General features: G+C 40.7%; 1 protein-coding gene across 1 annotated transcript in view; it reads right to left on the reverse strand.

The window, feature by feature from the left end:
• Window positions 1–4,337: 4,337 nt before the first annotated feature.
• Window positions 4,338–15,040, reverse strand: part of KPNA4 (karyopherin subunit alpha 4) — a 29,473-nt gene continuing 18,770 nt past the window's right edge. The window contains exons 10-17 of the mRNA XM_083504254.1: window positions 14,951–14,995; window positions 13,862–13,993; window positions 12,678–12,806; window positions 10,391–10,495; window positions 9,541–9,612; window positions 8,360–8,522; window positions 8,032–8,126; window positions 4,338–6,254 (exon numbers count right to left, since the gene is read on the reverse strand). Coding sequence (XP_083360380.1) covers window positions 6,156–6,254; window positions 8,032–8,126; window positions 8,360–8,522; window positions 9,541–9,612; window positions 10,391–10,495; window positions 12,678–12,806; window positions 13,862–13,993; window positions 14,951–14,995 — 840 coding nt within the window. The 3' untranslated portion in view covers window positions 4,338–6,155. The remainder of the gene's footprint in view (window positions 6,255–8,031; window positions 8,127–8,359; window positions 8,523–9,540; window positions 9,613–10,390; window positions 10,496–12,677; window positions 12,807–13,861; window positions 13,994–14,950; window positions 14,996–15,040) is intronic.

Raw genomic sequence — 15,040 nt, forward strand, 5'->3', positions numbered from 1 at the left:
TTACTAAAAGGCAGGATGCCAAATCAGATGTCTGACAAGAAATCACACTCTGTCCCTAGAAAGCAGTTACGTTTTTCATCCTATATGTGTGAGCTACCATTAGTCAAGGATGGTAGGACAATCTTCACATGTGTGTTGGAACATGTTCTCAACATGTTCCTGATTGAACTCTGGCAGTGTAAAAAGGTTCTGGATGAAAGAGAGTCCTGGAAAACCGAGTTTGCTCATTTCCTCCTCCCTCCCAATCCGTTTTTGTTTTGCATGGTGTCTTTTCAGATTTGAAATTTGAAGGCAGGCCCAAGTTTGTTTTTAGTTATAAACTGCTCTGGGAGCTTTTTTAGGACGAAAAATTGGATTTTAAGAAGAAGAAAACCCCAAACACTGCCTCTGGCACTGGAGGCAACACATAGTCGTGATGACTACTAGTAGCTATTGACAGCCTTATCTTTAATGAATTTGGCCCTTTGAAAGCTGGTGGCCTTCACCACAGCTTTTGAGCACAAATTCTATAGCTTTAACTATGCGCTGTGTGAAGAACTACCGGTACTTCATTTCTTCTAATGGGATGACTCCGGATTCCGACACGACGTTGAGGGGGAAAAGTTATCCCATATATACACAGCGCCTAATTTTACACACCTCCACGGCGTGCGTTTTGCCTTTTAACGAAACGCTCGAGCCCTCAGAAAAATCAGGCGGGAAAAGCGGGGCGCCATTTTTGCGCCTCGCGCCCCCTCCCCCTCCCCAACTGCCAACGACCCTCCTGACGAGACGAACGGGTCTCGGTTCCCTCAGAGGCAAGCGAGGGCAGGAGCCGCCCCTGAGGACACGCAGCTCCCGAAGTTTGTCTCCTCGGCGCGGTTTCTTAAGTTTGTCGCCATGGAGAAGGCGACCGCCAGCTTCGGGGAGTCGAAGATCGTCCGCCTCGTGCTGCTGAGGCGAAACCGGCTCCGGCGCAAAGGGAGCCTGGCGGCGGCGCTGGCTCAGAGCATGGCGCTGGCGGTGCTGGGCACGGCAGCCGCCTACCCCATCTGGGTGCTGGTGGAAGACAAGAAGCGGAGGGCGATTGTGCTGGGGGCGTCCTGGGCGATACGGCAGGACAACCCGGCTCCGGGCACGCCGCTGCTGGGCCCGTCGGGGGGCCCGATCATGCTGGCCATCGCCTGCTGCTGCTTCTTCAGCGTGGTGACGGGCTCGCTGGCTCTGGCGCTGGACTTCGTCGGCGCGCGCCTGTGCCGCTCGCTGGCGCCCCTCTTGCACTGCGTCACCGCCATGTTGATCGCATGCACGGCGGCGCTGGGCTCGTGCCTCTTGGCGCTGATCCGCGAGCGGCTGCAAACCCAGCCGGAGCTGCAAGGCTTGTCGGCCAGCCCCGGGCAGAGCCTCTTCTTGGCTTTCCTGTCGTGCACTTTGGCTTCTACCGCCACCGGGTTCAGCTGCGTGTCGCCGGCCCGGCTGGAGCCGATGCACTCGTCGTGGGACGTCGGCGGGGCCAAGTCCTCCTTCCACGGCACGTCCGCCACTTCCCTGCCGCAGCCGCCGCCGGCGCCGCTGCACGACGAATTCCTCCCCTCGGTTCCGAAGCGCGGCCACGCGGGCAAAGTGCAGTGGCGCGAGTACGTCAACCAGCTGCCGCCCATCTTCCGGGAGGAGCTGAGGAGGAGGCAGCAGCAGCAGCAAGCTGAGCATGGACACAGCTCAGGGGAGCAGAAGGGCAATGTGGAAGAGGGAGAGCCCTTGTCCGGCGCGCGGGACGCCACACGCCAGGAGACCGTGAAGAAGGACGAATCGCATGCAGACCCCCTGTTTCTAGGGTGAACGGCCTCAAGCATCCAAGCCCCGTTTATTGAGGAACCCACATACCACCACAGCGGGAGAATGAACGCCAACGGGAAAGGGCGACAAGAAAACAGTTGCAAACCACCTGTCGATTTCCTTGAGAAAGATGGAGCAGATGCGAATAAAGGAGCATTTAAAGATGACGAGTGATACTAAAACGGGGCTGGTTGGTTAAGAGAGTGACGGCCTTATTTGTTTCGAAGCTGTCATCCCCCTTCCTCTCACTAAAGGAATATCCTTAGTTTAACCTAGGAAAAAACTTGCATAAAACATTTATTCCCGTATAGGAATCAAACTGTAACCCCAGAAATGAATGATAAAATAACATTGCTTTTTATTTGCCCCTTACTGTGCACTGAAAAGTCCACCACTTCACCTTGCTACTAGGATTCCTTAATGTTTCAACACAATCTGTTCTCAAACCTGAAACGTGTATGTAAGGGGGAAACAATATTCAGGACCTCCATATTAGAAACCATCTTCAAAAGCAGGGGATAAGGAACCTATGGGCCACTAGATGTTGGAATCCTAGTCTTAAAAAGCACAGGTAGCATAACCACTGGTCAAGGATGATAGCTGTAGTCAGACATGTGGAAAACCACACATTCACCCATGCCTTAAAACAAGTGTGGTGATGGATGAGGAAAATCTCTAGTGAAAATTACAAAGGACAACTAAATGCAAAATTCCCCAAATAAGCCTGTTTTATAAAATGCTGAAAAAGTTTGGACATTTTAAAATGTTTTGTTTATATTAAGTTTAGTGCAGTTGCTTCAGCTGAACAAGTCTAGATGTGCAAGGGCGTAGCCATTTAAAATGGCAGCCAAACTCTAGATATGCACATGCCAGTTTAACATGCAAATTATATTTTTAGATTAGATTGTGGCTACTGTGCATAATTCCACAGAACCATGTGTAAATTCCATGATGAAGCAATATTACTGTATAGTTTAAAACAAAAAAATTGCTAGTTCTTTCCTAACCCTTAATAAAAATCCTTACTTCTCAAATATTATAGCTTGTATGTAAAATTTAGAATAGGAACAATTGACTGGTCTACAACTTCTTCTAGATAACTACACATTCCAAAGCTTCACTAGTGTAGAGCATTTCCAAGCCATAATAGGAATATATCAAGCTACTCTTGATGTCCTTTTAGGCCAAGTTGTTTTCAACCTCTGTATTTCTTGCAATACATTATCCATGGCTGCTTTTGTGCTCAAGCCTTCAATCAATATTCCCAAATGAAGTTTGTTGCTATCTTTTACTTTCTTCACATTTGCTCCTGGCTATTTTAGCATCCTTGCATACTTTCTACCATAATTGCTCCTTTAATAGAACACCACTAAGATGAACAGGATGCTCCACAATTTGCAGTGGAAACAATTCTCTGCAATTCAGTATCTTAAAATCCAGAACTCGTGACATGTAGCTTCAATGCATTTAGGACGGTACTGCTCATACCCAACTTCAGAACTGTACTGGTTTTTGAAATGGGTATTTTGAGGAACAATGTTATTTGTGCTTCTCTGTGTATAACTAGAAACATTTATAAAAGGGTGGCGGTATTCCCCCCCCCCCGCCCCCCCAAACCCTTTTTTCTCTGCTTTCAGAAATTGCTTGTGCCTGAAACTAACTTAGCAGTGTTTCCCATCTTTTCTTAAGTTACCCAGTACCCAAGGAGTTTGTACATGAAGATTAGCAGGACTCATGCACTTCCCCTCTGCTCCTGTCCCAATTCCCCTCCCTCTTTTCCTGACTTAAAAAACCATAGCTCGCCACCCAAAGTGACTGTGATTTACCTAAAACTGAAAAAAGGAGAGGGAATTGCCATGCACAGGCACATGTGTTGGCATTATGTTTGAACAATGTCAATAAATTATTTCTGGAACCTGCCAACTGCATTAAACACCACCACCAGCACCTGGTCATTCCACAAAGAATAGTTTTAAGAAAAACTGAAGCTTAGAGAAAGACATGTCAAATGAGAATTACTATTTGTTATCTTCTGGTAGAAATAACACTTTGAAACCCATACAATTTTAGTAGTTTCTTATTAATAGGAAAAGTAGATTACAGTATATTGAATTCTGTGGGAAGGGATAGTTGTGAAAGTTCTAGGACAACGGCTATGTATGTGACAATGCATTTTTACAATTGATTCAGTAATAAAGGAGTAGAAAGGAGGTTATTTCATTGCAGATGTTTTCCCCTTGTTTAAAATAATTTGTGGAAGGCATGGTCTCAGGCCTAAAGAGCAAAAGAACATATTGAAACTATGCTGCTGAGTGAATGGGACAGAGGACCTACATTCAAATGTAGTCAATTTGTGTGTGGCAACCTACAGTTGGTGAAGGCTAAGAGGCATGATTTCAGAAAGGGTGAAAGGGATTATCAAATATAAGCATTATAATTTTGTTCTACTTGCTTAATCAAATAATGGCACACAAAAGCAGGTTCTGTAAATATTTGTATAGACAAAAATGCATACACCAATGTAACATTGTTGTAAGTTTTAATGTTTATTTTCCCCAAGACAGCCTAGCCTGCATTCTACTTGGATAAATTTCACAAGCTAGTTTTCTGCTGCATCTAGTTTTTAAACTTTTAACCATGTTTCTGATGACAAGGAATGCTGCAAAAATACTCTAGTCCAACAAAGAGTTATGATCACAAAATAATCTTTATCCATTCTACTGCGTTTCAGAATTACCAGCTGATTTAAAAAAAACAACCACAAGGTAGATATAGATGCTAATGGTGGCTAACCTGGTATGTTTTCTTATAGCAAACTGTTGTTCATGCAACACTTGTGCTCAAAGGGGAAGGCACAGCATTTCCTACAATGAGCCACCTTATAAAGAGTTCTCCTTTTGTACATATTTGCAATGTCACTTTTAATTTAGTGTGCAGAACCTCAAAACTGAGGTATTATTCCAATTATAAAAACCACTTGCATTTTGTATGCAAGTTAAGAATACAAAGTTCTCTCTAAAGTGGCTCAAAATAGATTGTTCATGGCTGCCTACATCTAAAGATAAAAAGTCTAGAACAATTGGACAGATTAGGTGGTATTATTAACGGTGTTCAAACCATGACTTGATTTGTACATCTATTCACATCTCCAATCTTTTCAGCAGTACATATGCACCAAATTTTATTTTGAGGTTTCCATATCATTTTCATAGAAAACAAAGTTTGAAAACAAATAACATTGAAACACAGCACGGTATCCTACCACAACAGAAACAGCTGGTTACAGGACTCAATAAAATCTAAAAATGAGCTATGCTGTAAATTACCACATGCAAAAATAGCTTTATGTCGTCTCTGAAAATGAAAAGGATGGTGTTAAACTTGTTTTTTTATTGTTTTCTAGTATTATATGGCAATTTGTTGGAAGAGGGAAACGTTTGTATGAGTTTCATGCAAAAAATCTACACAAATTAGTTTTGATGATATGGAAAGCTTTTTTTTTGTAAACAATGAACAGTCATCTGGTGCAAATGCACAGGGAAGCCTTCCTCAAAGTTTTCTGACTTTACAAGCAACTAGTAATAAGCCATACAGGAAAGGAAATAACTAAAATAAAAGGGGTGGGGAATAAAACAAAACACAGGCTGCAGGAGTAAAACCATAGTCTGCTGCTAAACCGGTCTCCGTTTTTGTGTCCAGTGTTAACACTTATACACTCCTTTTGATGATTGACTAGGGTTATTATCAGCCCCCTGAAGGCAAATCAAGCTTGCATGCGTTCACATACAGCATCACAACCATACTCTCGTACACACCCCACTCCAAGACTAGGAGTCTGCTTCATGAGCAAAGAGCCCCAGATTTGAAACACACACGTGGCCCCACAGCACTGAGTCCAGACATTCACTCAATGTTGTCCATTCACACGGTGCTTCATTAGCAAGACCTGGGCTCATTCTCCTTGGACTTATATGGGCATCCTATTCTCCTTTATGCTTACATGGCTTGATGATGGAATAGTACTGCATTTTCCCCCCACAATTGCGCTAATTAAGTCAATGTTCCTCCTCAGGCACTGAAGATCTTTGACCTGTAGCCCTTTTCCTTTGAACAACCTATATAAGCATTCAGTGTGAAGTTTTTCATTACATTTTGCCACTCACTCTCACTCGCACCCACTCGCCATCTTGACTTCATTCGGGCTTTTCTGTGATTCCAAATGAAATCTTCACCATTTTCTTCCCCGATTTAATGCAGCAGCGGATCCCATGAGCCAAGCTTGATGGATCAAACCTTATTTTATTCAGTGCTGCATTGTACCTAACTTCCAAAATACCACTCTAGAACTGGAACCCTTCTGCAGGTACATTGGCAGATGAATTGAAACCAAATGTTCCACCTTGTATTGCCTCTGGAACAAGGCTTGGATCTTCATCTATCTGTAAATGAACCACAAAGACCAGAAATAAGAATCTTCCAGGCTTCCAGTCCCACCTGCCTTAATGGAGGCAGCCCTCACGATAGCAAGTGATCATCACCAAATGAAAAACAAGAATGACAGAGGGCAAATCATCATTGCAAATTCACCCCAGGGATGGGGGGAACGGGCTTCACTTGCAGTTCGTCTCGGTACTTGGCTCTTGCTCTGGCATGGAATGCGCTGAGTGCAAAAGCACTTTGCCTGGCGAAAACCCTCCTACGCCGCCATTAAGAAGAGGAGGTTCTCCATTGAATTGGATCCTTAATTGGCTTTAAAGTACTGGCATGTGATGGAAAAGGGTTGCAACAACATACTGTGGAATATACCAGCTACATGGGTCAAAGGTTTGAACTGAGATAAGATTTTCTTCGGTGTGGGAGCTGGTTGGGGAGAGGGAACCCCACAGTTTGTTTATTCTAAGCTTTTATATATTTATGATTCAGCAATAAGATAAAAAGATATTTACAAGTGAGGAAGGGACGTTGGAGTAATAGTGATATTAACAAGCAAAAATGGAAACAGATTGATCTGAAATGAACGGAGGGGGAGGGGAAGCTCAAGTATGACTATGTTAGAATTATTAAGACCAGGGGTCAGCAAATGTTTTCAGCAGGGGGGTGGTGCACTGTCCCTCAGACCTTGTGGAGGGCCGAACTATATTTTTTTTTGGGGGGGGGAGATGAAGGAATTCCTATGCCCCACAAATAACCCAGAGATGCATTTTAAATAAAATGGCACATTCAACTCATGTAAAAACACGCTGATTCCCGGACCGTCCGCAGGTCAGATTTAAAGGCGATTGGGCTGGATCTGGCCCCCCGGCCTTAGTTTGCCTACCCATGATTAAGACAGATTAATTCCCCTCAACTCCGTTTAAAAACGACAGACAAGGAAAAAGACTGAGATTTTTGCATGCTACTGATGGAATGTAATCTAAGATAAAGTTTAAATGGGCCATAAATCTCTTGCTGGAAGGAAAAGAATTTGGGGGTTGTGATAAGAACATTGCAGGGATTCTGGGAGTTAGAAAGGAGTATTAAATCTTCAGCACGTTCGAAAACTGCCCACCTTTTCCTAGGCTGAGGGGAAAATGGCGAAGATCTGCAACATGTTTTACTAGTGAGACAGAATGGTTTCCAGCAGACTGTCGCCAGTTCCAAGACATTGAAGCAAGGGACGGAGAGCTAAGACCTTTGAGAAACTTTGAGATTCAGTTCCGCCCCAAGCCACAATGGGAAAAAACAACAGCTGGGAAGTGAAAGAGACAACACCATATACGGACAGAAGGAATCTCCATGGACATAATAGTTTTCACATGCAGGGCAGAATAAATATAAAGTGTGAGTTCCTCACTTGAAGTTTTATATATTTATATATTGTAACATCACGAATGGAAATCATTAATTATGTATCTGTTGACTGAGGGATTATTATTATAACCAAAATATAACTGACATTGATTAAGATTATGGAATGCAGTGATACAAGATCGGAAATGCATCCAAACCACCATGCGGGGAGCCACTTTAACTAAAATGTATTAATTGGAAGTTGATTGGCATTTTCATAATTGTATAATTTGGGAATTAATTGTTATTGTTTTAATTTGGCTATTATTGGGGGTATATTGGAAAACTAACAAAAAAAAAAAATCCAATCAAACCAAAGTCCACTACCAGGTTTTTAACATTCGGTACTTTACTTCAAAATATTCAGTTTCAGAATTATGTACTTACATCATCTGAAGAGAAGAACTGATCAATGATCTCATAAGCCAGTTTGTAGATGTCTTCATTTTCATGATTTTGTAGTTGTTCAATTTTCTCCAGCCCTGTAAAGTTTAACACAAAAAAGTTGAAGGAATTTTTACAGGACTAGCTGTAAAAATGAAAACAAATGATTTTTCAAAACACACTGGTAACCAGAATGTCTACAAATCATATTTCTCCATAGAAACTATGAAAATATTTCCAGATCTGTGACAAAAATACAAAAACAAAAAACTGAAGGATCACTTTATCAAATCTTAGACCTTGGTATACAAAGGTAAATTGTTAATCGTACCTCCACATTCTTCAATAAGGTTGGCTATGGTTTCTGCCTCCTCTTCAGCCATTTTTAATATATTACTTAGCCCATCCAACACTACTTGTACAACCTGAGCATCTTTTACTGTTAACAAGTTGCAAAAGGGAGGAATTACATTTTGTTGAATTAGGTACGCCACCTAAAAAAAGGAATAGAAACAGACATTAAGCCAATTAGGATCAATACAACTTACATAAACTGCTTGGAGGTTTATATGATTAAGCCATAAACAAATTATGAAATAATAATAAATATACTAAGAGTATGGAGAAAAAGGAGTTAATTAAAACATTTTCAAAACTACAGAAATTCAAGTAAAAGGATTCTCACTGTACTCAATAAGCATTATGTCATCTAGTAACTCATAATTGGTTTTGACTTTAAAACCAAACAAATATATTTTTGTTAACTCATATTAAATATGTATTTGATGAATTTGGACATAATCAACTATTGTAAGTTGGTGGATTCTAGCTCCAGATATCGAGGGGGCTTGGCTTTTAGAACAGAGTATTATGCAAGACTCACCTGTGAGGCTACTGATTTACGTTTTTAAATCTGCAAGGAACACCGAGTGATAGCAAAAGAAACCAAACCAAACCTTGGATCCAAAGGTGCATTACAGAAGCAAAACTCGACTTCGCTTCATTTTTGCTGCACTCTCCCCTATTTCTCCAGATTCCACATCCCATACTATTCTGGAAGGTCTCTGTCCCTCAAAAACATCTTTCAGAGGGGTGCAAAGGACTTTAGTGAGAAGGGCAGGCAAACCCTATTGCAGGAGCATCTACTGTGAAACAAGCTTCTCTTGAGCATTGAAACACTGGTCTGCGTGAAATTGATCAGAATTGGTTCTAAGTGGATGAACTGATATTTTAAAGGCATATTTTAAAGGCAAATAATGAGCACAATGTGGTATAAGGTGGTTCTTGCAAGAGGACCCATCTGTGGCTTTGATCTAGTATAATCCAGTGAAAGTTATACACTTTGAAGTCCCATTGAGGTCAAGGGAAGAATTAAGTGTTTGCTTAAAAACTCTCCCACTGAAATCAGTAACACTTCTAAATGCTATTATTTGGTTGAACTGTGCTTCCTGTTTTGTACGTTCCTTTACTGTTTTAAAACAACAAGTCAGTTCGTCAGACTAGGTTACTTACTTGATCTTTTCTTCCACTGATTGTCAGGTTGCTTATAGCCCAAGCAGCTTCTTTCTGTGTACCAAAGTCACCCTAAAGAGAAGACAGTTGGAGGAATATCTTTATTGTCTACACAGGAGGTGCACTCAGGCAAGTAACATGAGCTGATTCAGGCACCAGTCTTGTGACCACAGAAGAAAAACAGTGGATGAGCAGAGCCTCTGTATCCCAAAGCTAAGACATATCCCAAAGCTAAGAGAACTGGTTTTAGGACGCCAGCATCTGAGGTGTAAGTCAGCCACAGCAGGAAGAGCTGGGACCCTTCAGATGTTTTTGAACTGCAGCTTCCAAAATCCCTGATGGTTGGCCATGCTGGCTGTTGCTGATGAAGCTGGGTGTACGCACCAAGGACTGAAGAGATGTTACCTGACCTAACATCTAAAACAAGGACCTAGGCACAGCTTACCTGCTGCCTATCAAATGGGAGTACAGGGAGAAGAGGAAAGTACTGAAGAAAATATCTATGACTGGAAGAAGCCCAGCAGAGGAAAAAGTGATGGATGGGTGGAGATCTTCAGGAGAGGATTGGTGGGCATAGGAATAAAGTTGAGCACCTCCTATCCAACCTGAAGGCCTCTGCTGCTTTAATTACTTTGAATTACTCATACTGTGGGTCTCTTAGGGACAGGCACCTGTCTAGATGGAAAAACCAGCTTACTGGGAAGAGTGGCCTAGAACCCTTCATCAGGCATACGTACCCAACCATCATACATACCCAACCAGCACATTTTATGTTCCACGGCTGTTTCAGTACAACACACACACACAGAGAACAATACAAAAGCTTAGCAAAAGATTGGTTTTGTCTAACCTTATCTAAAAGGTGTATTATCATTGGCACAAGGTTAGCATCTATCACCGCCTGGACTTGCTGCTGATTTCCTGCAGTGATGTTAGATAGGAACCAAACAGCTTCCTGCAACAACAACAAAACTGTGATTTAAAGAATATCGACAAGAAATACTTTGAATAACGAAAGTATTAATCCATCTCTGTAGAGCTAGACTTATTTTAAAGGCGCAATACAAGCACAACTGAGAACTATTTAAATTTGATTAACAACACTCAGGCAGTGGAATTCTTCATCAGCTACAGCTACTGGGCTGTCTTCAAAAGCAGCATGATGCAGCCTGCATTGCAATAGCTTATACAGAAGTTTATTAGAGCACGGATAATGGAGGACAAGTTGTTTCACTCCAGGAATAGCTGTAGCTAGAAAACTAGTTGGAGTAGGGCATAGTGGCTTCTTGGCACTGAAGCTACCTGGTCCAACAGTGACAGCTTGGAATTGAAGAGCCCTCTCAAACTATGAACCTGCTCCTTCAGAGGGAGTGTCTCTTACCGGGATTCAGTTTCAAGTAACAATACCCAAGGATAGCATGTCTTTTAAAAAAATTGGCTTTAACACTACTGCAGTTTAGAAGAAAGATCAGTATTAGATGGAACAGTTTGTAGTATAACAGGTGCCAGCTGTAGCACTATGTTTATCTATATGTTGACAATTTTATCTATACTTGTTTAACAGTTTGGTGGATTTTACCTGCATTTTATTCAGAATTTTATTATGTACTTTATATATTAGAGAGTTCTGTGGTTAAGTGGTCTATAAACCTTACTATTTTTTTAAAAAAAACTACCTATAGAAGCATAAATGAAGTTGCTACTAGTGCAAATATTTTTTGATAAATGTAGAACCCAAAGAATGTGCAATTTTTGTTTCCCATTTAAATCTGGCTTATTCTCGAGTATGGGAAAAATGATGATTTCCTAATCTAAATCATATGTTTTAGGTGTCATTAAACTGAACTCTTGGATCAGATCACATTCCTTTTGCCTAACAAAAGGAACCTGTTAGAGGTTTAAAATGTCTAGATGCAAACTGCGAGCTTATTTTGGGCTCTAATCACTGGCAATGTTGCAGTAAACCCAGATGATTTAGCAACAAGGCCTCAGATGCACTGCGAAATCAACAGCTTCTTTATCAGTGCCCACAGTTTACATCACTATATAACTTTTACACAACCAACCCCTTTTACCTCAGACTAAAATTTTCCCCCCCTTCCCTAATGTACACACCCCTTACTATTCCCTATTACCTCCATTTCATCATTTCCAAGAGTCAGTTTATAATTCAGGTGTAGGCAAAAGACAGACTGGAGAAACACTGACCAATTTTTGATGAGCTACCTTATATTTAAAGGCCACCAATTGCTAGGATATTATTTGTAATATTTATTTTAGGTCCTGCTCTTCATTATAACTGATCTTAGGCCAGGGTACAATAAAAATTCCATTTAAAAATATAACCATAACCAAGAACAATGCTGTACTAGAAAGGGTTATATCTGATGCACCACGATACATTTTATGTTTTGTGCTTTCATATGAAAGCAGGATTCTGCATGTTAAACAGGGGAAAAAAACATTATTCAGTGCCACTGTGAGACGGGAAAGCAAAAATAATGGACTGAATGACCACCTCAAAGTGTCCAGTTATAGGAGTTTGCTACATTATTCAGAAAGTTTTCTTGAAATTTAGAAAACTACTTGTGGGATTGCCTTACCTTGTAAGTGCCCACTTGAATGCTTTGATCTGTGAAACTGACACTGTTACATAATACTTCCTACACAGCTGTAATAAATCAATCTTTCAGTGTTGCAGCACATTGGAACTCCCTGTCTATACTCCTCAGGCAGACATTTCCGTTGTACTCTTTCCAATGACCGTTTAAAGCTTTTTTGTTTAGGCAAACCTATCCAGACTTGTAGATGCTGATGTGCTGCATTCTTTTTTACTGTTGATTTTAATTATCTTTAAAAAATTTAAACTGCTTTTATTTATAATTTTGTATTACCTGTAAATTGCTTACAGAGATTTTACTACAATCAAGCAGTATAATTTTTGTGAAACAAACAAACAAACAAATAAATAAATATGCTCCTTGCAAAGGAATTGCTACATTACAATTTCTTCAAAAGTCAGAACAACCTTTCAAGTAAAGAGATTGACGATTATCCTGTACTTTTGTTTGAGAGATATGTCACACAGTCCCCTGGTATCAATTCTCATGCATTCAGCGTCATGCCCATTTTCATACCTTATTAATTTTTTCTTTGGGGTGAGTCAATAGGGCAGGGAAGTGTGAAAGAGCTTCACAATTCAGAACTACCTGGGTCTGTTCATCAGTACCAGTAACAATATTTCCTACAGCTCTGAGTGCCGCAGTCTGAAAGAAAACATTTCAAAAGTTAAAACCTGATGGCTTGAGCAGCATGTTTTAAAATCAAGCATTATAGTATTAAGACTACATGATTTGACTGAGGCTGAAATCCTATTCACATTTACTTCTGAGTAAGTATGCACAGGATTACACAACACAGCTTTAATAGATCAACTGTACCACTTAAATCAGGTAGAAGACATGGTTCTCCCCCACCCCCCGGGCAAAAATTTAAAACTTGCAACTTTACAAATCTGACAATGAAAGATTTGAGAAATTAGGATTTCTGAAACAGCTACTGTGTTGAGCAGCAGATTCATCTTTTTCATGAGCCAAATTTGATGGTGAAAATGGTAATGGGTTGAGCTGGTATTACACAAATAAACCTTAGGGTCACACACTTAGTAACTTCCTGGTTTTCAGCAAATCAGTTGGCCATTGCATCTGAATTGAGAAACAATGGTTTGTGCAAAGCCTGATTTGTTTTGTCAGATTGAATGACAAGCAATGGCTTGCTAAAAGGCAGGTTACAAATCAGAGTGCAAAAAAGAACTTAGTCCCACCTCTCCAGATACTTCATTATATCTGAACCAATCTACAACGACTTGCAGTTTGTATCCAGAGCTGGAAAATTGAAGTGGAAGGACCAAGCACCCATTTTCAACCATTTTGACTCTAATTTGATAGCATATCCCATATTCCTAAGTCTGATAAAATGAAATATTAAAGAATACATCTCTTTTACAATGAGCATTAAACTTGCTAGTTAATAAAAGCTTTCACTCAAGAGAAACTAAAGAAAGCTACTGTCCTTTTATTTTTTGAATCTATTTTGTCCTATGGGGACAGCAGCTTTAAAAATGTTTATTCAAGGCAAAAACCCGATTCCACATTCCACAAAATTTGAGAAACATTCAAGTCAGAATTTTTTTTACATTTCTGAGCTTGACAAACACAGTGACTGAACAGTAAAGAATACAATGTGCTTCATACTGTAAATTTCTAATGCAATGCTGTCAGCAAAAATGCTTCAAATAAAGGAGAAATGGTACAAGACTCACTTGCACTTTAACTTCCTGATGGCTGAGAAGAGGAACCAAATGAGGAACTATCCCCGAGTCTATCACCATCTGAATCTGTTCATTGCCTGAATCTGTTAAGTAGGAGAGGGCCCACACTGTATCTACCAATATCTGTTCAAAAATCAACAAGACACATTAGAGTAATACAAAGGAAGTTCTGCAAGACACAATGAGTCATATATAAACAGAAGCATTTCCCATTGAAAACAGTGATGTTCTCAGCCTACTTAGTATTTTAAGTTTCTGCAACATACCACAAAATAAATCACGGACGGTATCTGACAAAATCCCTTGCAAATTTTTGTTTCATACTTGCTTTCAAAAACATTTCCTGCTGAATCTTAAAACACATTATGCTGCTAACTCCTCAGCTATGACACTTGTCTAATTTCCACCAGCAAGTATATACATTATATCAAAAGGCCTCTGGCCTCTCCTATGTATTGGCAGAGTGGATTCTGATTTTGTTGCAGGTTAAGTCCCAGCCCAGCTAAGAACAGAACGTACAGAGAAGCATGTTCTGCAGATTTATTCCTGAACTGAATGGGTGCTTCATGGGCTGTCCAACAGATAAGTGCCTCAAACGCTAAGCCCTTCCAAAAAGGATAGAATTGTCCCACTCAGATGATCCAGAATGACAGTTCTGGTAGGTATTCTTATTTTAAGGGAATGATCCCATCCACCACCAACTTAGTGCTTGCCTATGGATATATGTTAAGTAGAGAACCAGTGGGAAGTCTATGCAAGTCTCACCAACCCTGTGGGAGATGAAATTTGTGCCAGTGAACATAACTTTTCTGCAGTTACCGGGACCATAGCCCCCATGTAAACTGCAAGTTGTCTGTATTTGTGAACTGTCCCTCAGTTTTGTGGGAGCACTGACTTCTGAAATATGTTTTACTCCTTTGAGAGACTTTTGCTTTGTTAATAAGACTGACAAGTATCCACCAATAGAGCCAAAGAGGCACAAATTGCTTTCAGGGGTAACCTGGCGAGGCTGTGATTTGTTTTTTCAATATGTGCTTATAATTAATCAGTAAACAGGCCGTGCAATATTGAGATACTCACATTTACATCTGTGTGATGAATTAAAACACAGAGTGCTGGGAGGATCTAGGAGAAAGAGAAAAAGGTAATTCAAAATTCTGCAGGAAAGCT

The sequence above is a fragment of the Podarcis liolepis genome (assembly GCF_965112155.1).
Source record: "Podarcis liolepis genome assembly, chromosome: 5".
Classification (NCBI taxonomy): Eukaryota; Metazoa; Chordata; class Lepidosauria; order Squamata; family Lacertidae; genus Podarcis; species Podarcis liolepis.